This window comes from Ceratosolen solmsi, unplaced genomic scaffold, assembly GCF_000503995.2.
Source record: "Ceratosolen solmsi marchali unplaced genomic scaffold, CerSol_1.0 scaffold23, whole genome shotgun sequence".
In the NCBI taxonomy this organism is placed as follows: Eukaryota; Metazoa; Arthropoda; class Insecta; order Hymenoptera; family Agaonidae; genus Ceratosolen; species Ceratosolen solmsi.
Genome location: NW_011948430.1, coordinates 2,252,263 through 2,277,046, shown reverse-complemented (window position 1 = coordinate 2,277,046; position 24,784 = coordinate 2,252,263). Strand labels below are relative to the sequence as shown.

Sequence of the window (24,784 nt, the reverse complement as noted above, 5' to 3'; positions counted from 1 at the left end):
AAAACTTGACAGTTGATCGCATTAGCGGTGAGCAACGAATCGCAATTAAAAGGAAATGTAACTTAAAAGGGTTAGCGGGTCAACTAGTCCATTCGGATCAACATTATTTATATCATTGAGCTACAACTGCACATGCACTAACTGCAAACCACATGCGCCAATAAAAAGGCGAGCAATGACAGCAGGCGCGCGCGCGTGCGCCACCAAACGCACTTTAATCCGCGCAGTTATAAGTCAGCTTTTAAATAAGAATTAAGACTTTAACGGAATTCATATTAAATCGAGTGTCGCCTCTATGGATGTGTCGGCTCTCTCTCTCCCTCTCCCTCTCTCTCTCTCTCTCTCTCTCTCTCTCTGTCGAGGCTTAGGCTCGGCTTTTATGCGTTTTAATTTTCGTGCGTACACGCGCCCGCGCACGGTCCCCCAGCGTCACGGTGTCGCGCAACCTCAAGATAAATGCCAAACTCGCAAGCGGATAAAACGGTAAGTGGCAGGCTGCGGCAACAATCTACGAGAATTCTAGCCAGTCTTTATAGTGACGTCTTAGTGACCTGCAAACCAGGTCAATCGCTACTCGGATCTATCGAACGTGCCTGGCACACAAAATACAAAATATAAGCACAAGCCCGGTTACGCAGACGTAAATCCCCCGGTCCCCTCGCTCCTCGCATTTTAAATACTCGGGGCTGACAGTGAGCTGCTTCCGTTAATGTGGCATCCGCATCTGACAAAATCGCCCCGAGCCTCCCTTCAAATTCACGCCGCCCGCCGACTTTACACAAGCTAGGCTCACCACATAGTGTGGCTTAAATAAATCGTAAATCGTCCCCTTCCACTCCTCCAGCATCCTCCCTTCCTTTTCCACTAGTATTATGTTTTCTTTTCTCCTTTGTTCGTTGGCTCGTTCGTTCGTTCGTTCGTTCGTTCGTTGGTTCGTTTTTGTAATTTTGAAAAACGGATCCCCAATCGTTGAGGGTAGTTTGATCGAATGGATCGGATCGTCCGGATTATGGATTCGCTACAGCGAATGGGCGGCGATCGGTCGATCGGTTTAAAGCGCCTAGGAACGACGATTCGCGTTTGAAAGCTCTGGCTTCGATCATTGTCGGCGACAAATTCACGGCGATTCACGGCCCGTAGCATAATCGATTAATTATCGGAGCAGAGAATTTGGCCGTCGCTGCTCGGCTCGAGAGCCGGAAAAGCAGCGCATCCGAGTGGTCGCGGCCGAGCGACGGAGCCCAAAGGAACTCGAGATTAATAATTCCCATCGCCGGCGATTCGTTATAAAATACGTAGCGCGAAACGCCGTGAATATAGATCAAGCCTGGCGCGATCCTCGCTTTATCATTCTCGCGCTGCTGGGGACAATTAAAAATAACGAAGCACAGCGACTTAGCGAGGGTGGCAAGGCTGGGAAGGCTGGGAAGGCTGGGAACGAGGGGCGAGAGGCGAGAGGCGAGAGGCGAGAGGCGAGAAGCGAGAAGCGGGTCGATTCACGTTTCGTTCCCTTTACGTGCCGATGTCCCTCAGTGAGCCGGGGCTCACGATTCATCGGCCAATCTTATTTTAGAAATTGTTTACAGTGCTGCCGTCGACTGCCGTCCTGTCCTGTCATCTCTTGCTTCATAATTCCTAACCTTTCCTTCCTACTCACTACACGTCCCGCCGACTAAATTCAATTCACGCGCACCAAGTGTCGATTTACAAAACATGTTTTATTAGCGGATTCCTTCCTCCTTTCCCTCGATCGCCAACGCTCGCTTCGATAAATATTTAGTTGAGATCATTTTGCGTTAATTAATTTACGATGTATGCCCCTTTGTTATTATTGACCGAGCTGTTTTTGTATGACGACAATGTAGGCGTGAAATAGATACTATATTCGATTTCACTATAGAGTACCAAAAATAGCTCATTGTAATTTTGTGACTATTATATTAATCAAAAACTATTCTTAGAAAGTCAATCAGAAATTAGTGCCCTATGAAGAGTTTTATCCCGAATTATAGATTAGAATTGCTCTTATTTTAACACGTATCGATAAGTTTTTAACGGATTTTTTCTTTTTCTTCTTTTCCAAGCAATATATTTTATTTAAACATTATAAGAATAATGCGATAATCTACGTCCTACACCACTTGTATTGAATTTCATACACCGGCGACGCGATAAAAAATCGTATTACATTTTATGGTATTGGCATAATATGAAAAATCGAAAAATCCTTAGAGTCCATTATACACTTATCGAAATCTAAAGTTGAATCTAAAAAAAAAATTACGCACTTTCACATAGTTAATTTAATCAATTAACTGATTGTATTGCCTCTCTTCTCGTAGCTACACACAAGTAAACAAACAACACACGCGCTATATTTATGCATATATACGCCATTCTTTATTTGTGTACTTATTCTATATTAAAGTCGAATGAAAATATAAGAGAGAAAGAAAGAAAGCATAGAAAATCGATAATTCTTAATCTGCTAAAGCTAATTTAAAATTGATATAGATATTCGATAACATCGTATGAACAATTGAAATAAATTTTTGTCATTTAAACGGCTAATCTACTCGGACTCGTACAACTTTTTAAAATAATCCACAGTCATTAATACAGATAATAAATATTTACGATGCACACATAAGCAAATTATGTAGCAATATATTATTGTCTTTATGTTTCTCAAATACGATAGATTTTCTATTTTATGTAGTGCATTTTTGTAGCACATAACTTACCCTAACGATAAATAAGGATGTTCTTTTTTACAATAAATTTTTGTTTGAAATGTCAACTCATTCAATAAAAATCTATGTGATCTACTATAATATTCGTATTTGAAGCTGATTTGTACATACATCTTTTTACGTATTACGACTGATAGTAAAAATATTCTCAGTTATTTTGATTGTATTGCTTGGTGCTTCAAGTATATATTTTAAACTTCTTTTAGAAATTCAGCGAATAAAGAAGTTATTCCATCAGATTATTAATAATATACAAGCTAACAAATAGATATTCGGACCATTTTTTACATTTGACAAGTAAAAAATATGGAATATAAAAATAATAAAAATTTTACAGTAACTAATATTTACCCATCGGTCTGATAAATTCGTTCGCCTTCTATTGTAATTGTCTAATCGTATTCTATTCTTGAAAAAAGAACGAAAAAGGAAAACGAAAACAACAACAACAACAACAACAACAACAACAACAAAATTAATAATACTACAAATGGCAAAACAGAAGGGAATTATTTACATCAAAAAATATTGAAAAAATTATATGTAATATGATAAAAAAAAAAAAAAAAAAAAAAAAAAAACATCTCGTTTGTATTACTTTTTTATACTTTCATAAATAGTTTATATAAAGTACGTTACTTCTCTATCTCTCGGTTTTTCCTATAGTAAAGAAATTTGATCGGAATAGGTAAAAAATTCTCTACCATAAAAATATATTTATTTTCCCAATGTATTAAAAATAAACGGTTTCGAAAACATTCACATCTTCGATTTAAAAAATTTTATTGCATTATTTGACAAATCATATTTATACTTCATTGTAAAATTTTTACAATTTTTGATAAATAACCAATAAATCGACAAGGATATATTAGTACGCAAAAGTGACTGCAGTAAAATATTACAACGTCAATCGTATACGCTTTATTACTATTAATTGTTAATAAATTTTACAAATTCTATCTACTGAAAAGTATAAGAATAGAATTATTTACTATGATTATTTACTGAATTCGAGTATTTAAAAAAAGAACGATAAATTTTAAGGAAAATTTAAAATCGAAAAAAGAAAAAAGAAAAAAAAGGAACAAGTATATATTCTAATATTCATGTATCATTTATTTCCATTTTTTTTTTTTTTTTTTTCTTTTATTAGTTGTATTATTTTAAAAATATAGAGAAATTTTAATTTAAATAAAGCAGAGAGGATTAGATACGCATCCATCGATGTACAACTAAATGAAAATTCTTTTGAAAAATTGTTAAATGTACTTAACTTTCGTCCCGGTGACATAATTTGTATGGTTAATGGAATTCTTAATTCTATTATATTCTATTACTATTATACTATTATAATATATTATTTCCCTTTTTAATTAACAAATATTGAGTACTCTTCTGTATTAACATTATATTTTATCCTCAAGCAAATCACTGGGCTTTTTATTTTCATTTATGTTTATTGGTAGATAAATTTTGTATAACGCAAAGCATAATATTTTCTTGTAAGACAATAAAAATTATTATTAGATTTTTGAAACAAAATTCTTAAAGAATCGTGCAGAGTGAAAGTAATTACATTAGGAAATAAAGTTAAGTTGAAAGAAGCTAAGTGACAATGTATTGGCAGAGTTTTCTTTAGTTGTCAGTATAGTAACCGTACAAGTTAATAATATTTGCTGTCTTAGAGTCGCCTTTATTATTAGAATTTTATAATTTCTTAGGAATTTTGACGAACTCCGCTTCTTCAACAAACCTTTTTTGATCAATATTTCATGCCTAAACCTGCGTCGATTAGTTTAATTCCCAATGTATCCAGAATTATTTTTATTTAACACAATCAAGTCAATACGTAATAATTGAAACAAACAAAAACTTGTCTAATTGAATAAGAAATAACTAAAATGTCGTAGAAATGTGGCGAAATGGCTAAATTGTTCCGAGCAACATGTTTCTCGATCGAAAATTTCTATTCTTCGATTTCTCTCAACTTGACATTCACTAATTTTACCATTATCAAGTAATATTCATGCACTCACTAATCATCGATCAAAGGTCAACGTTTCCGTCTATTTTTAAACTTTGAGAAACCAAAGAAATTTCTTACTATCGATTAATAGGTGCATACAGTATACGAGAAACCGAGCTCTCAAATATATTAACATAAAAAAAAATATCTTGTCAACATTGAGTGGCTACTGATCGTAGCGCAAGAGTTTCACGTTAACAAATGCACACGCATAACTAAGAGAGACCTTGTTTACGTAACTCATTTATCTTTTACGATTTTTATTCTTTCAACAAACAATGGTCTCCGAAATATTAGAATGAAAAATTCATTATTTCATAACAGGCTTATCTAACAAAGCTTTCAAAATGTCTTACGATTATTTTATGGTTTTTTTTTTTTTTTTTTTTTTTTTTTTTTTTAACAATTCATTCACTTTATTAATATTTAATTTAATAATACATTGATTTATTAATTAATTTGTTTCTATTATGCTTGTATGTCATTCAAACATTAGGGAATGAAAATTGTTTCCGATTAAAGAAGGTAGCGTCTTTTTAATCGACAAATTTATTTAAATAATTGCATTATTGTTTCAAAACTATTCACTCAAAAGCGCTTAAGAGTGAGAGAGAGAGAGAGAGAGAGAGAGAGAGAGAGAGAGAGAGAGAGAGAAAAGATTGTACATTAACTTTCGACCTTACAAATTAGATAAGAAATCGCAGTAAACTAATTGCGAAGATGGTAAATACTTCTTATTCGTAAAAATAAACAGAACGAAGAATGAAAGCCTTTTCTGCCAAGTCGTAAAAACAAACAAAACTTAGTCTCTCCTTTGACATGTATTAATGGGGATATGTAATATGGACATTTATTGCGTGATCTGTTGAATCAGACATATACCAGTAAGCAATCTTAATTAAACAAATAATTGTTTTTATGAATAATTAAATTTCATTAGATCCTTGTCTTGTCAAGTTATCGAGCTTTTGTCATATTATACGAGCTTGAAAAAATGTAGAATCGATTTTTGTTAATCAGGACATAGGGTATATTTGAAAAATGTTTATCATTTATCTTCACTTGGCTCATAGCTGAAATAGCATCGCGATAATCAGTGTCACACATACAATATCGATTTTTTTAAAAATTTTCTCTGTCCTATGAGGCTTTAATGCGCATAACTAATTAGTCGTTTCGAAACGAATAGAAAACTTTTAATTCTATAAGATACAAAATTAAAATTTTGTTTTTTTTTTCAATACGGAATTAATGTTCTCATACATTCTCCTACATTAATATAATCAGCTTGTTTTTTACGAACATTTTGACATTATACCATCCTGGATATAGTCTCGATAGATTTTACGAGAAAAAAAAACACCTTTCACGAGGATTCGTAAGATATTGGAAAGAAAATGTATTAGTAATTAAATCAAGTCGTTGACATAAACCTTTGTAATCCTTGTGCATATTTAGGCGAATACTATGCTTTTAGTGGTAACGACTAGCTTCGACGTGTAGAAAAAAGCTTTACAGTGTGAACTTTTACACGATTCGCAACGAGTCCTGCGAGGATTACAATGGGAATTAACGTCGATATACCGCAGCCAGGCTAATTTCCTGGCCAACCACTTTATCGCCATTTCTCGCGCTAAATCTATTTACAACAAATTCCAAATCATCATTGTCGACGGAAAGTAAAAGAGCGATAAGTGCGATTGCCGTGAGGTAAAAGTGACCGCGTGCTACGTTGTGAAATCACACTACAACGCCATCGCGATCATATCGCGAAAAGGAAGGAGCAGGCAGAGCTACGTATTCATTAACTTTTGCATAACGGGCAATTGCAAACGGAGCATCGGCAAATTTTCCTTCTCCCGCGAATGCATGAATGTCGAGAAAAAATCATGTACGCGCTGTAGCTCATCCGTAAATAGTAGCGATGTGAGATATCGACTTGCGCTGTCGTCCTTCTTTTCGTCCCTTGGGGGGTCCGTTTCAAGCATCGAGGGAAAAAATCTTGCGTTCGATCGAATAAGATCAAGACTTGTACCACACGGTGATCAAATACGGCTCACCTGCCCCTCCCCCTCCCCCTCTCGCCCCTCTCACCGCTCCAACGCTTGTCCCCTCTCCCCATTTGCGTGCATAGAAATAGCCCGGGACGGTGGGGTGGATACATGTGATTCATACGGACAGAATTTAGAGGTCGTTGTTTAATTATATCGAATATTTTCAGTCGAACGGATATTGCGAATTTTCTGCATTTCCAAGCGAAGGTGACGGATAGTCAAGTGTCGCTTTACGTAATATGTTTTTACCGAATTTTTAATGAGTCTTCGCATAAAGAGGAACAGTTTTAGTTTTCTTTATAGCCACTTGCAGTTTTTGACAGTAAAAACATAAAAGTCCTCGCGTGGAGGTATTTGTGATAGTGGAAAAAGGACGCTTTTAAATATTATCACGAGAGCGTATTAGCGGTCGAGGTTGACTTAAAAGGTAAAATTTCCTTTCATAAGAGTTGCTATTCTATTCGACAAAACAAAATAAACACTTTTTCCGTGTCCTTTCGTTGGAGTTAGTGAGCGGCTACCGAGCTTATGCGTTTGTCGGCTATTTTTCGCATTTAACGATTTAGCAGCCTGTAAGCAGACAAGTAATTAGTTTACCGCGAAAAGTTAGCTTTTAATGAACTGTCGCTACGCGTAACGTAGAAGTTTTAAAAATGTTATGATAATTGTTAACGAATCATGTCTTTTTATAGAGTGATTTTTATATTCAAGTAATCGAGTATATATCGTACAATTGGTATTATAACAAATTTTATTGGCTTTGGTAATGCGAAAATGCTTAATTACTTATTGACTCGACTCTCTCCTATTTATTCCTATTTACCCCGGTTTTATTTTATTCCCTAATTATTGATAAGATTTCCTTGTAATTTTATTTATGTTGCTTTATATTATTTCATTGTACAAAGTTTCGATAACGGAACTAATTTAGTCATTAGTAGTCTAATGCACGAAACTCAAAATAGCTTATGAAATGAAGTGTTGGCAGCGTAAAATATTTGCGTATCTCTGAAATATTAGCTTAACGTAGCGTATTGAGTTATACGATAACCGATAGTAACAATGTTAATTAAAACGAAGAAGCCAAACAAAGATTTATTTACATAATCATTTTGAGTATAATTTAATTAATCAGCTCTCGCGTTCGTTGTCTCTGTTGTTTTGTTATTTTTCAAATTAATTTCGTTATTTTTCATGACATTATTGGAACATTGTCATCGACCTCTCATCCTTGTCAAAATATACTCTGCACATAATGTTTTATCACAATGATTTTAAATTTACGATCTTATGACAAAAAGAGAATATTAAAAATAAATAGAAATGTGATATTTTATGATTTAATGGTAAAGGAAATAAAATGTTTTGGATCAATGAGGTCTATACGCAAAGGAACTTTGTGCCAACTTCCTCCTAAAATACTCTCACTATAGGTAAATTTTATCAGGATAAGATCGTATAGAGAAAAATTACTACCAATAATGATACTATTATTTTTAAAAACTCATAATAAATTAATTTATTCAATGCGTGTTTTTTCATTCATTTTTATTTTATTTTATTTTATTTTTCTCTTGTTTTTTTTTTTGTTTTTTTGTTTTGTTTTTGTTTTTGTTTTTGCATAGTATTATAATTGTAATTTAATTTTTTTTTATCGTTAAACTGATATTTATGAAAAGAGATGATTACTCCTCGGTTTTCCCGATATTTTTTAACGCTATAACAGCAACAATTTGGCAGCTGAACGTGTTTTACGATTTCGCCTTTTTACATCATAGCATTATACATTTATCATTCTCGAATAATAAAATTTAGACAAATTAGACAAACATACATTCATCTATAATTAAATGTGAATATTAAAGTGGTAAATTCGTGAGATATCTTAATATAAAAACTTACCTTTTATTTATCACGGCTGTATAACGTGCAACGCCAATGAAATAATTAATTTAGCAATTATTTATTAGGCACTTTTTAACATATTGATTGTTAATCGTTGCTTCCATGTCAAAATGAAAATACAGAATAAATGTTTTGCTGCAATCGATCATCTAGATTTCCAGCAACGGTAGTAAAACTAATGTGAATATTTTTAAGAAGAAGTTTATACTGAAATATTATCCGAAGTAGATACGTTGGCCTTAACTTCATCTATATAGAATTGAAATTGAAACGAGCTTTCGTTACGAGTGAAAGTTTCAAAAACTTTGAAACTCGCGAATGTACGTGAATGCACACTGGGCTACATATCCATGCCAATTAAAAACAATAATTATAACTATTAATAGTGCACTTATTATTTTTAGCAATTATTTGTATTTTAGTCTAACGGTATTAATAGGAACGAAAATGCTTAAGAAAAGGAACGAAAAACTTTCATCGCCTTAATCCCTCGATAGTCAAAAGTTTTGCCCAACCTTTTCTTTCGTCGAATATACAAATTCAAGGAGAAATTCATGCACAGCTTCATTATATTTTATATTCTTAGGTAAATGTCAATCCAGCAGTCAGATCGAACATTTCGCATGTTAATTAATTTCATATTGCAATACGTATTAGTATATCGATTAATGTCCCTGGACTTTTCGAAGGAAAGCATAAAAGGATATAAGATCGTTCTAGTAACCGCGCCAGAAAACCGTCCGTGAGAGCGAGTTGGAAGCACGAGGGAGAAGAAGAGAAAAACGAGGGGAAAGGAGAAAAAGATCGGGCTATATTGGCCCGTAGATGCCTTCTTATTTAGCCAACGATACATAGGGGAGCGATAGGGACAACATAACGTTGAACGGCATTTATCGGCGGTCAGGGGGCCATCATCCGCTCGCGAAGCGTCCAGACTTTTGGTGAAAAAATAACGTCGAAGCCCAGGATCGAGCCTCGTCGAGACCTTTGGGCTATTTAGTTCAGACACTTATAACGTTTCGGATATTTTTTTTTTTTTTTTTTTTTTTTTTTTTTTTTTTTTTTTTTATATATACTTTAGCCCCGATTTTAGATTACGCTCTATTCTTTCGAAATCGTGTCTTTGTCGGAATAAGTCGCTGGGGCACAATTCTTAATTTACTTCAAGATGCTTGTAAATTCAATGGGATCTCAAGACAATAAATAATCGCTATTTAATAAACAAATATCCGGTTTTTTGTCTCTACATTGATTCTCATTGTATTTATTTCAGATCTAAACGTCGATAAAAAAATATTTACAAACATTTAGGGTTATTAAATAATGAAATTAATCATGCCGATGCGATAGCTTTCTTATTTATTATTTAAAAGTTTCTTGGCGTTTAGGGGAACGACGTTGTCGTTGTCGTTTTTTTTCCTTATTTTGTCCTCCTCTCTCTTTTCTCCTTTCTTCTTTCTTACAAAAGATTAAGGGATTTTTATTGTGAGTTTGTAAATAAAAAAAAGTGGGTCAAGTCGAGTGAGTGAGATATGAGTGAGAGCGCGAGAGAGAGAGAGAGAGAGAGAGAGAATACATATAGTTTTGAGCATATAAATTAATTAATTTAATCTAAAGAACAGCGGCATATCTCGCATTCATGTATTTCGGACTGACGTTTCTCCTTGGAAATATCAGAAAAACCGTAGGCAGCACAAAAGACGAAAAACATTACAACGGAAACGAATAACGCGGACGATAACAATGGAAACGTATGAGTGATATACTACTACTACTACTACTACTACTACTACTACCACTACCACTACCACCACCACTACTACCACCACTACTACCACCACTACTACTACTACTACTACTACTACTACTACTACTATTACTACCGTCTCCTAGGGGATATGAAGAGATTTTTCTGAAAAAGAGCTTTTAAAGCGACGAGATTCTTCTTGCGGATTTACGGTAGCCACTCGCGAGCTATGTATTTTCAACCGACAGACAAAAAATATTCCATGAATAGTATTATACCCCATATAATTCATGCCATGACACGAATACCATAAGTGATAGAATTATACATTTATCTTAAATACAAACCTCGAATTTGACATCCCACGGGTATTCGAATACCATTCTCTGATTCCATTTTACACGGATTGTTGTGGTCGCTACCATCCCCGGGCCAGCCCTATGCAATATACTAAACCAACTAATAGACCAAGAGTAACGGGAGTGCTGACACAAGGAGGAAAGGCATCGCGGCAGTAGGACCTTGATACTCCATGAATGGCCGAGTAATTAAATGCATCGCTGCTGTAAATACGTTGGCATGAAGTAATTAAGAGGGCAAGAACGCCCATTGATAATTAGGCCTCGTGTAATTACGGCCGGACCTCATTTATTAGATTAGATTTAGGAAGAGGGCTCCCGTAGGGAACGCGGCTATCATTGGCTGCTATCGAGAGTCGGTCGCTCTGTCCTCGGAGCGCGTTGTATTGCGAAAAAGTCGAGCCTCCGGATATCGTAGCCGTGGCGTACTGCGTGCTTCAGAGTGGTTCGCGCTCGCGCGTCTCTAACTCCCATATGAGAACCACTGCGTTGGCACACTACATTCGAGTCGAGAGATTTACGCCCCCGCCCCGCACCGATCCCTCCCGTACAACGGTAGAAAAGATTTTAAGCAACTGCGGGGCGTCGTGATGCAAATGGACTAGCCGACTAACGAATTCGAGGGACATTCACGCGGCATCGAAGCCATCCCCCTTTCATCGGACGTCTTCATTACTTTAGCAGGACGATACATCGAGGAGCCTGTTGGGTGCACGAGAGATTGGAGCATGGGAATGGGGAGAGGTGTGCGTGCGTGCGTGCGCGCGTGTATTTGGGCGATGGGAGGGGTACGGGAGGGGGATGGTATGGGGTGTGGTGGTGGAGGGGGTAAACTCCTTGGAGATACGCGGGTAGGCGAAAACGAGAGTGAGAGCGGCCACCGCGAATGTATGTGAAGAGTCGACGCGAGTGTCGACCTGAATTCCAGTGCATGACCCGAAAGTCCGTGACGTAACTTATTCGTCGAGGAGGAGCTGCTCCTCTCGGCAGGCAGGCAGGCAGGCAGGCAGGCAAGCCGCCAACCCTCTTTTCCACTGCTCTCGATAGCATGATTGGGGGAGAAGTGTGGTGGAAGGGGAGAAGAAGGGCCCCAAGGGTATCGGTGGGCAAAGTTCGGGTCCGCCTTCGTATTGGCTGTGTATTAAGTCGAGGGCTGAAAAATTTTATCGCCTCCCTATCCCTCCCGAGAACAATACGAGCATTTTTACGGCTTACTGGTGGTGGGGCGATGGTAAGGGACACTTTGCAGGAGAGCGACGTCAATTAAAGAGCCGTGGAGCCGATTAGACTCAATTGACCGGGAAAGAGAGAAAATACAAATCCATTTAATGATATTATTTGTTGCGACAACCAGACGGCTGTGAAAAAATCGATTACACCCCCCTCCCCCTCACCATCCCTCATACCGCACCCCCTCCCACCTCTTCGCCACGAAACCTAAGTCACGTTGAAATTAGCCAACTTGTGCTCACGTGACAGCACGCCGGGGTTGTGGCTCGCGCATCTTTTGCACACTTTAAATCGGTCATTACGCATCTAGTCAAATCATTCTTTTCATGCTAATAATCATTTATAGGCATATTAGGCTAAGTGAAAAATAACTCAACTTAACTGACCAATACGAACTCCAGTTCCTGGGCAATTATGGTATCTTTCCTTCTTATTTCAAGACTCTTTGCACATTGTTAAACGGATCATTAATTCTGTCCTCTCTCTTTCTCACTCTCTCGCCCTCTCACACATTCTCTCTCGTTCTCTCTCGTTCTCTCTCGTTCTCTCTCGTTCTCTCTCGTTCTCTCTCGTTCCCTCTCTCTCTCTCTCTCTCTCTCTCTCTCTTACCCCCGTCCTCCTCTAAAAATCCACCCACCTACTCTCACCCCATCGTATCGTCATATCATAATTTCTCATGGATCGGTGACACATTCTCTTAGACACAGCTACAAGCTCTTAGAAAAGTGCCGTGGACGTTGATAGGATTGCTCGTAGTCACCAGAATTACGAGTCTTAAGCTCTTCCATTACATTGTCTTGTAACGTCGCTCGGACTTAAGAGTAGTTAGAGTGATGGTAGTACTTATCGCGGCGTCTCGAGGTGCACAAAATCGGTAAGACCTGAATAATGTTCGAGAGCGCAATAATAAATTTATGTACTTTAAAATAGATTAACCTACTCCATAAGAGTCATTAGCTCTTACGCTATCTGAATTGTCTATTAGTCCTTTTGAATCTCTGCCAAAATATACTTCAACTTCCAATTATCGAGATTTACTGCTGATTCGAATTCGCTTTTAATAAAAATTTCCATTTGAAGAATAATTCCGGATGATTGTTTGAATAATTAGCATTCCGATAGAATAATACTTGTACGCTGATTTGCATTATTTCTTCCAATGCGATTCAATTAAGTTATATTTGCAAAAATCTATTGGGAGCAAAATGTTCCAATGCCGTATTAGAATTTAAATGGATAATGTGTTCGTAAAAATAACAGAACAAATGGCATTTAAACTTTGATGAAATTGTATAATCATATAAGGAAATATAATATTAATGACTATAAATTTTCTTGGCGATTGTAATCTAATTTTAATGTTTTTCCTTTACTTATTTTGTTACAGAGACGAAATTCCGAAATTATGTTGGATCATAATACTGAGCAAAATGCACTCATACAGCGAATTACTGGTAAATGCATCTATATCTTACTCATAAATATTATAAGGCAAATTTGTTTTTTTCTAATATAAGCGATATAAATCATTGTCGAAAAAATAAAATAAATAAATAAAAAAAAAAAATATATATATATATATATATATATATATATATATATATATATATATATATATATATATATATATATATGTATGTATATGTATGTATGTATGCATATATATGTAACGAAAGAAAAATTGCACTATAATTAACATTCATCGCAATTACGTCATACGAGAAATGGCATGAAAAATTTTTGTAATTAGGTCAAAATAGTGCTGAATTAGCTTCTACTTAATTCTCAAATAATTTAAAAAAGAATAAAAATATTTTGTAATAACTGTACATAGAAGCGCTGATTGTCTATTTGATTGATATAATTTCAAATATCTTTTATAATATTTGACTAAACTCTATCGTATATTATTTATTATAAAACTCTGAATTAATAAAAATAAAAAATTGAAGGAAAAAAAAATAATTTTTTTTTGTATTTTGTATTATTTACATATATAACATGTGAGTGCAAATATTTTTCATAAATATGGATAAAAATATATGTATATGTGTTATCGCAATTATTTTACATAGCGCCATTAATAAGACTAATATTAAATAATTTAAGTAATATTCTTGATATACTAGAGGAAAATAATTATCTTGATTGAAACATATTAAACGTACTTATAACATTATTAAAATATCTTATTTATCGTTTGTATTTATAATTACACTACAGATGATTAATTCTGACCTATGAATATTTACTACTGTTAACTAATTTTTTTCCTTTTTTTTTGTTTTGTTTTTTTTTTTGTTTTTATCAATTTTCAAATAAAGCGTCCGGGGTACAAGTGCATAATGTTTTCAGATTTTTATAAATGTTACTGCGTAAACTAACGAAATAGTACAAATGTGCTTGAAAGTGCCAATCTAATTGTTAAATGTTGATGGCCAATAAAATTGTTGGCGTGAAAACGCTCGAGGATACGCAATGTAAAATGACGAGTAGCCAGAAAATGTCTTTTTTAAAAATTCATGGCGAGTCCATAATGTCAAGAAAATCAACGGATGCTGTATCGTAATCGTTTTTTTGCCAATTACACGATTCAGCCTCTGAATCATGCCAATGGCGCGCATCATTATCTTTCCATCGTAATCATCGAACATGAGATTTCCCGCAAAGAGACGCTGTTATTCGAGTAATTTTGTAAATGTGAATATTGTGATCGGTCGCCGTTTACTTATATCACAATGAAATCGTCGATATCGCGGTACGGACAGATCAGTCGGTAATTTTATGAACATAAGTAGCGTAACTACTCGTCGTTGACATGAAGGAATTGGAAGTAGGGTCGCCGGTTACGAGATGTCAGGTAGAGCGGAGCGCCACGTAGAATTCTAGGTAGAATATCCAGTTATACTTGACTTTTACGTGCTTAATGCCCATTACGGCGAAATAGAGATGGGGTTGTTCCTAGTTTTATTATTCTAAATGTAATATTGAGTTGGTAGATGTTTTTATCGTGAGGCTGCTAAGGGTTTTACCTGGGCTCCGTCGCGCGGGATTCCTTATGAGAAAAAACTAATACCAACTATATGTCCGACAGTCGGACTTGCTGAATTAGCTTGTGATTAATGCGCAGCACGTTAAAGGCGACTTGAGCGAGTAAGAGAAATTGAAATCACATTCACATTCAGCCGTCGATGATTAATAATCCCAATCTTTCAAATAAAATACACGAGGTCACATTATTATCGGGCATACCTAATGAATGAATGTTCCCTTTCTGAATTACCAACACTTATCCAAGGTGTAAAATAATTCATCATCATCGTCGTCGTCATCATCATCATCATCAACATCATCATCATCATCATCATCGTCATCGTCATCATCATCATCATCATCATCATCATCATCGTCATCGTCATAATCATCATCTCTCTCTCTCGCTCTCGCTCTCTCTCTCTCTCTCTCTCTCTCTCTCTATCTCAATATCTATATCAATATCTATCTCAATATCTATCTCTCTATCTCTCTCAATCTCTCTGCGGTTTTACGAGAGGCTCATAAAGCAGCGATCGATCAATTCGCGAAAATTTGACGAAAGCGAAGAGTCGACGATGCCTGTAAAAATGCTGTCGAGACGCAAATTTCACGCGCCTTTGAGAAAATCTCTCGGATCGGCATGTTAAAAACGATAAGCCCGTAATCTGGCGAGCGCCGTCCTCTGTTCCACTAGCAAAATCAATTTGTCATGCACTTTTCTATCCACGAACGACGGCTAATGAGGCGCCGATTACAGAGGAAGCGAACGCTCTGATGGCGAAAGCGAGCGCCCGCGAGCCCGACGAGGTCGACGCGTGTCCCGGCCTGGACGAGCTCGAGCGGCTTCTTCTGGCGAAATTCGAAGTCAGCCGGTACCGGCCCAAGCACACGGGTCGCTTCCTCACCATGCACAAGCGTAGGCGCAAACGTCTGGTGACGCGCTCCCTTGACCAGGAGCCCGGACTCCTCGACGACGTCACCCATGGACAAGTGCAGGTGAGCCAAAGCGACGCCCGTCGGGACGCGCAAAAATACGCTTAACACTAAGACCGTCTCTATCCATTCCTTTCTCTCTCTCTCTCTCTCTCTCTCTCACTCTCTCTCTCTTCTCTCTCTCTCTCTCTTCTCTCTCTTATCTTTCTCTCTTATCTTTCTCTCTTCTCTCTCTCTCTCTCTCTCGCTCTCTCTCTCTCTCTCTCTCTTTCTCTTATTTACAGTGCGTACTGCAGAGGGTGGCCAATTGGAAATTCAACGCCTTCACTTTGGAAACTGCGACCGGAGGTAAGAAAACTTGCCCACTGCTCTCGTAGCAGAGGCACTGATCCTCTGATTTCTCTCACGCGCCGCTTATTCCTTGTTCCGCGTGTTTTTCAACCAGCTACTACGATTAATTGCTAATTACTATTGCCAGTTATTATGATGAGATTATTTGTATGTCGACGTGTCGCAATTCAAAAAGAAAAAAAAATCTCTCGGACAATATGTCAAAATTAAATTGCACGTTAAATTAGAAATTTGTGTACACTTGTTTTTAATTAAGTTCGATGTGCCCAATTACAACGAAATGGTCGAGTATAATACATTGTGAGCTAGCTACCCCTACTCGGAACATTGCATGAACAAATTATGTAAACGCTAATAATTAGACAAACTAACGATCATTATCTATTTTAGGTCGTTCATTAGCAGTTTTGTGCGTCCATCTCTTTCATTGGTACGGACTTCTCCAGCACTTCAACCTGGATGTTGTAAGAGTCTGGAAGTTATTCAGTAAGTAAAACTCATCAATGTTCTTTATTTCTCCGACGTTGAATATACTTTGTAAATAATGGAGCAGTTTAATGTCGGCTTCGCTAAGCTTTCGTAGCAAATAAGAGCAGCGCCGTAAATCACGCACTCGCAGTGATTCGCCGCGAAAGTGTTTATTTTTTATTTTATTCCGGTTTAAATTTTCCATGACCACGACAGTGGCTAAAAATATGAATGTTGGGATTATCAGACTTTATTATGCATTTATCACTATTGCGCATCGAGCTTTTCCTTCAATTGTTGAAAAATTGCATTAAAGTTTTTATTAGCTTGTACGCAGCGATATTCCGCATTAAGAATATGAAATACTATATCGTTAGATGCATGGTATTTTTACAACAATTGTACGAAAAATAAAAACAATAACAAAAAAATAAAGCAGAAGAAGAAGAAGAAGAAGAAGAAGAAGAAAAAAGAGTAAAGAAAACATTTTTTATAACCGCTAGACGATTGTAAATTTTGTGGAAATAAAATTTACGACTACTTACGTAATGATAGGCTTTATTTGTAAAGAAAAAAACAAAAAAAAAAAAAAAAGAACGCGAGCTTTTCTATTTGAAGAAAGCAACATAAAGTTCGCAAGTCCAGGAGTGTTGTACAAATGGTGCACAAATCCATCGTGACAAAATCGAATATACTCGAGTATCCATCCGTATCTACTTAGTAAAAGCTAATACTAGGACCTGTGCGTACATTTTCCAACGACATTATTGCTAGTGATCGATCTCGAGAATTCGTTTACTTAGTACGCGGATATAAGGATGAAAAAGTAAAGAGCACAACTGTTGAATCGCCATTTATAAAGCACTTGCGATCTTCCTATCAAGCCTGGGCTATCCCTCCTATATACGCCATCTCCATTTTCTTACAAGACCCGATGCATTTGCACGGTTCACGCATTTCGCGTGTTTCTTATACATATATGCATATGTAAATGGACAAACGCACACACAGGGGACAAATGTCGCTATTTTTCAGCTCTGATCGAAGAAGGCTACCACAGTACAAATCCTTACCACAACAGTATACACGCCGCCGATGTCACGCAAGCGATGCATTGCTTCCTGCAGGAACGACAGGTCCGTATAAATTTTACATTTCACTGTCTTTTCGCTCTGCGGAGGACATCCGGACTACGAGGCGCCAAAGCTCCCCTCAATTCCTCCTCGTTTCTGCCTGTATTTCCAGATAAGAAGGCACCTCAGTTATCTAGAAATAATGGCCTCGCTGATCGCCGCCGTCACCCACGATCTCGACCATCCCGGCGTCAATCAGCCCTTCCTCGTCGCAACCAGCAATCATCTCGCTGCTCTTTATGAGGTATCGTACATCTTATTATTATTTTTCGACTTTTATTACGCTCGCGACACTCCGTCTCGGCCGGCATTATCGCTTACTTTAATTAAATCAAGGGCTCTTACATCCTTCTCATCTTCATTACTTTCTTTTTTTTCGGGGTTTTTTTTGCTTGTTCTTTTGTGAATTTGTTTCAACCGTTCGTGTGAAATCTTATTTCACTGTCCTCGGATAATACCTTCGTACAGCGCAGATGTCATAAAAATATTTTGATATTTAGTTCGACCTTCCGTGCTATAGCAACCATAAATATTGCTGATTACGAAAGATTTAAGTGGAATCTTTAATTTATCTTCTTTTTTTTCTTTTTCTTTTTTTCTAGTATCAGTTTTTGAAAAATAAATAATCAAACGCATTAATGTCGGAGAAGTATCATTTTAAAAAAGTTTCATTTTCCAAAACTTTAAATAATCGTATTCTGTCAATATCTATAAACGTAGTCGTCGTGATTCATAATTTATTTCAATTTGAAGTCCCACTCCCAGATTATAACCAATTGTTAATTAATTTTTAACATCATGGAAATAGCTCTGGAAATTTTGCAATTTAGATTATTTATAAAAGTTTAAAACTGTCACGCGGATATATAATTTAGACATTGATAAAATTATACAACCTATTTCAAAATATATTTTCAATTGATTCATACATAAAATTCATTAATTGGCTCGTCAATGATGATTTAAATTTGTAATTAAAAATAAAACAAACAAACAAAAAAATACCTCCACAATATATTAATCATTCTAAAGCAAATTGTCAAAAAAAAAAAAAAAAAGTAGTAGATTATCGGTAAATCTATGTAATAATTTTAATAAATCATATATAAAAGATGTGTATATATATATATATATATATATATATATATATATATATATTAAATAGATAGATAGATATTTGTTTATGTACATATAAATTAAATCGGAAACATAATTACTAAAGAGAGTGACGCATGCGAACGCCAAGATGACTTCCTTGTAAAAATCATTATAAATATTTATAAATCTGATAAAATATTTACGATCATTATTACAAGGAAGTCTAAATAAAAATTTAAGTTAATAATATAATTCAATTCAATACATAGAAGCTATACATTAAATTTTTTCTATATTATATTATGTAATAACAATTTTATTTGAAAATTTTTTTAAATACAATCAATTTCATTAAAAGATATAGAAATATTTCAAGCTTATTTTATTTTTAATTTAATGTAAACAAATTTATAAAAACTAACTCCGAATAGAATATATAATTCGCTTGGTTTATACTTAAAATCGATTTTAAATAAAAACTATTAATTTTGAAATAATTTAATAAAATGAAAATAAAATGCCTTTGCAATCCATATATTTTTATATGACGTTTTTTTAACTTTTGATGAAAAAATTGAGAGAGAAAAATTGAAAAAAAGAAAGAGAGAGAGAGAGAGAGAGAGAGAGAGAGAGGAAGAGAGAAAAGCCCAAAGAAATAAATGAAGCTTGATATCTTCATTTAAAATTTAAATTACTACTGCTAACTTTTGATTATAAAAAACGATTTGATATTTTTATTGTATAAATGTTGAAAAATTATTATTATTTCGTCGGATATTTTTTGAAAAAAAAAATTTCTATATTTTTAGGTTTGTTTTTTTCTTTTAAATTTCATATTATTCATACGAAGATTCAGTTTGGTTTGAAATAATTTTCCTCTACAATAGACTAAAGTAAATATATTCTTTAATATTATATAATATTTTCTCATAAACCACATTTAATTTAATTTGTCAACATATTTACTTTCTTATTATATTCAATGTTTACTTATGCTTATATCGATAAGTATTCCTAAATATGGAAATATACGGCGAAGAAGGATAGCAAAAGCAAAACTTGTACCACGACAGATACTCGTCACCATAAAGACGTGAACTGAAAGAAAAAGCAATCGAATATTTCTGTGTACGCGAGTGAATAAGTAATAAAGAAATAATTTTATTGACGACATACCAACGAATGCTAATAAAATAGGATTCGCATTTTAAAGTCAAACGTATGGCAATAATATAAAAAAAGAAAATGAATTACAGCAACGGCCGTACATAAAAATGGTTAAATAAAAAATCGTTTTTTCTTTCCAAAAAGCCAAACAGCCCAACACTCGGAGTAAAACAAAAAATAAACAACAACAAAAAAATAAAAAAAAAAATAAAAAAAAAAATAAATAAAAGTAACGAGAAAGCACGATAATAAGTTGTTGCGCAAATTGATGTAAAAGTATTAATTAGAATTAATTTATTTTACGACCTTAGTTTAATTTCGCTTTTCTAATGCTACGCATACGAGTTTTACGCATTAAAAACAATTTTCCGTTTCTCCAATTATAATCTCCTTTGAAGCTGATAATTACGTAAGCTACGCGTTACCCAATTAGGAGACATTCTCAAAACAGATTTCTCTCATTTAATAAAATGGACTTCCACGTCGAGTGTGACGTGCAGCTTATCAGCGCCATTTACGTATATCCTCATTGTACCTTCTTCTTCATCCGTTTGTTTACAATTTTTTTTTTTTTTTTTTTTTTTTTTTTTTTTTTTTTTTAATCGAGCCACATTCCTACGGCTTGTGTAATGCTCATGTCGATGAGGTTGACGGTTGATGCTTCGTCGCGCAAGTTACATCCCTCGCCATCGCCATAGTACATCTAGTCGCTGTAATGAAAGTAACCAACCCAACTGAGTAAGCCTTGCCACATTCAGAAAACTGTTGCAACTGATCGCATCGTCGACTAACCACACGTTTGTTTATTTAAAGATGCCTCTGTATGTTGAAAAGCCGCTTGCTTCAACACCTGCATGAACAGATGGAATTGAAAATGGCGCTGTTGTAGTTGCATCGGGCATTCTTATTCCCAGGAATTCGCTTGACGCGATATGTGATACGTAAAATCGGGCAAACGACTCTTGTCCCTTTCAGATCATCATCCGCTGTAAAAAGACTTGTGAGATAATGTCGTACGCTTGCCTCGTGATCGTTGTGCGAGGGTAAATTTCGTTATTTGATTTGGTATTTTGGCAAATGGGAAGGTAAAAACGCAAATTAGCTGGAGAAAATTGTGCGCCTGCAAAGAAAGCATGGCAAATGTGCAATTGCCAATGTTAGAATATTGTCAAAATCCATCTGTCCATTTCGTTAAAATTACTTTGAAAAACTATTCGGCCCTGAAATCTATGGCGATTATCAGCGATTTATGTATGTCCGTATTGAATTTTTCAGTTAGCGTTGGTTTGTGATGCTCGCCCCGATGGATTCTCATATGATTTTATTAATACTATTCTACCACCCTATCGATGACCTAAAACGTTGACTCCTCGAACGCTCCAACGATACTTTCATCATATCCGACAGTGGCATCGTAATAAACAATTGTAGCTCTCATCTACTTGAGACCTATAGACACAATACGGGCTACGTAGTAGTGTTTTAAGGTTATTTTTATATTTAAGTAGAAGGTATTGTGTCGCCGAAATAACATTATAATCTATTTTGACACACTTACAACAAATATAATGCGAGCCAGCCATTTCTATTGCTAATAATAGTAGCGATATAACGACAAGTGTAGTAATATTAAATTTATAATAATGTAGGAAACTATTCGAAAAAAAAAAAAAAAAATAAAAAAAAAATAAAAAAAAAAAAACTGTATTAATAGCATTAATTTTATTAATCATTAATTAATCTTAATTGACGATTACTAAAGAACAAAACAAGCACGAAGACACAAAGTTTGCCGTTTTATTACATGTTAATTTTTCTTTTCATTCGTTCTTTCTTTAATTTACGTTCAAAAGTCCATTCGCGTTTCTAGTCGCTATTCCCTTTGTCGATGGTTCCTCGATAAAAGGCTTAACTCGCATTGAAACGAGAATATCTTAATGAGTTACCGTTCGCGTTAAAATTCTTTTCCTATACGTTGTGACAAAAGAGTAAATTTGCAAATAATTCATGCTGGAAGACGAGTATTTTAAAGTTTTGACACATATTCTCGGAGATGGAGAAAAAACATTTGAAAACTTGTTTTAATTGTCGGTCGACGACTATCTCCAGATATCTTAATTATTTTCAATAATTCAACTTCAATCCAATTGTTTAAGGAGACATCCGAAGATGTCGTTTTTTCATTTCCATTCATTCGTTATCCAATATTAATTTTCTTCAAATAATATTGTTATCTTATTAAATTTTATTCCAATCAAATACCTTATAATAATAATAAAATTACCTTATAATTTAGGTACTGTTTTTTTTTTTTTGTTTTTTTTTTTTGTTTTTTTTTTGTTTCGCTTTGTTTTGTTATTATCATATATAAAATTTTTAAAGACTATCAAATAATAAAAATACATTCGTTTAGAATCAAATAAATAACTATAACAGAATATTAAAATCATAAAACATTATATATTTAAAGTAAGCACTTATCTCAAGTATATTAAGTTTCGATTCTTCCGCCCTTGTATACTAAAGATTTTGTATTTCTCTATACAGATGTTTATAATTTCGAATCATTATGATTGTGCATTAAATAATTTAAAAATATTTCATGAATTTAAGAAATAATTAAATCAGTAAAAATAATAATAATAATAATAATAATTATTATTATTATTATTATTATTATAAATAAAACAAAAATTATATTATGAAATTAGATTAATGTTTATTTCAATTAGAAAGGCTCGATTATTTAATACGTGAATTCATATTTTAATGGAAGATATTTAATTAAATCGCTCGTATAAAATATTTAATTAAATTGTTCTTGAAAGATATGTTCTAATACTTGTTTCGAATAAATGAAAATATTCGTGTAAAAATCGTAAATATGAAATTTAAATTCTTTCAAAGAGTATATTACAAAATTTTTGACTTGGCGTTTCGACGATTTCAAAAAGAAAAAAAAAACATGTTACAGTCTAAAGTCATTTATTATAACATACTCTTATGAAAAAATATATTAATGTTTTTGCCATTTGTCTATAAATATGTGATTATTGATTGAGTTCAATTCCGTACGTGACTGAAATTTCCGATCACCTAAGTAATAAACACATAGCCGTAATAAAATTGTACAATGACAAAGGAATTTTAAAATGAATGATTAAATGGTGAGAAGAAAAAAAAAGGATTATTATCTCTATTAGGATTATTATTGTTCGATTTAGAAACAATCGATTAATATAATAATACACCTGAATCAATATTTCCAAGACAGACATTCGATCAAAGATTCATTTCTTCAAAAGATTTTGCATCAATACATTTCTCTATATAATCTATATAATCATTTATATTGAAATTAGGATTTTACCTCAATTTAACGTAGGGAAATACTTGAAAATTCTCATTTTACAAGGACTAATCGCGCACGTAAAAGTATCGCTCAGATTATTAAAATGTATAATATTCAGCAAAGAGTATTAATTAAAATGTAAAAAGTAATGAGATAATAGATGGCTCTCGCAAGCAATTTTACAACTACAATTTCTTTTCTCAAATTACAATGTTAAACAATAAGTCTCGCATGATATATTACTCAGATATTGTAATAAAGGTCTTACAAGATGCATGAAGCAAAAGTTACGCGCGCAAGCTCCAATAAAATTTACTAAAGTCACTTTTAACTTTAACGGACATACACATTAAAAATTGATTTGTTTGACTGTAAATTAGGTCACGATCGTAGAAATATGAGTGCGTCTCACTACTCCTACGCTCCTTGCTTGAAATTTTAATTATATTTATTATCATAATCTCCGGAGTGCGTATTAGGGCAAAAGCACACTTTCTTAACAATAACAAAGAAATGCTCTAATTTGCATTATATTTGCCCGAAGGCTTTGTGAAGAAGAGGAGGGCGGGAGGGTGTGGTAGTGAGAGGAGGGGGTAGGGGGGATATCGACCAATTCGGGGGGGGGGGGGGGGGGGGGGGGGGGGGGGGGGAAGAGGAGAAAAATAGAAGAAAAAACGCGACACAACTAATCTTCATCTTAACTGATCGAAAACTAGAGCGGCGACTTTTCCAATAAAAGCATATACGGTTTAGAAAAAGAAAATGGCGGAAAAGGGTGATAGGGAGGGACGGGGTGAAGGTGGTGGTGGTGGCGATGGTGGCGACGGTGGTGACGGTGGTGGTGGTGGAGGTGGTGGTGGTGGAGGTGGTGGTGGTGGTGGTTTTGGTGGGAGGGGAGTTCTCCTCTAAAGGCAAGTAGTGCGCATTAGGAGAACGTTTACACGCCACAAGCAAGCACCGTTGTAGAGCGACGCTGATCCGTCACGTTTCCGGCTCCGATGCTCTCCTCCAGCGAGTCGCCGCTGTGCTTATTATGTAATCGCACTCCTTTGCCCGCATTACTTATGAAGTTTTGAAGGAAAGGAGAGCAAAACTTATTTTGGCATTAGGAATATTAGCTCGTAATTAATTGAATAAACGGGGGGGAGAGGAGGGGGGGGGGGGGTGTT

At 34.8% G+C, this 24,784-nt stretch overlaps 1 protein-coding gene across 1 annotated transcript in view; it reads left to right on the top strand.

Annotated features, from left to right (window-relative positions):
* Positions 1–24,784, top strand: part of LOC105363973 (uncharacterized) — a 58,070-nt gene that overhangs the window by 21,620 nt on the left and 11,666 nt on the right. Inside the window, exons 3-8 of the mRNA XM_011501797.1 lie at positions 13,465–13,531; positions 15,871–16,109; positions 16,331–16,394; positions 16,788–16,883; positions 17,901–18,001; positions 18,111–18,242. Of these exons, the coding sequence (XP_011500099.1) occupies positions 13,465–13,531; positions 15,871–16,109; positions 16,331–16,394; positions 16,788–16,883; positions 17,901–18,001; positions 18,111–18,242 (699 nt within the window). The remainder of the gene's footprint in view (positions 1–13,464; positions 13,532–15,870; positions 16,110–16,330; positions 16,395–16,787; positions 16,884–17,900; positions 18,002–18,110; positions 18,243–24,784) is intronic.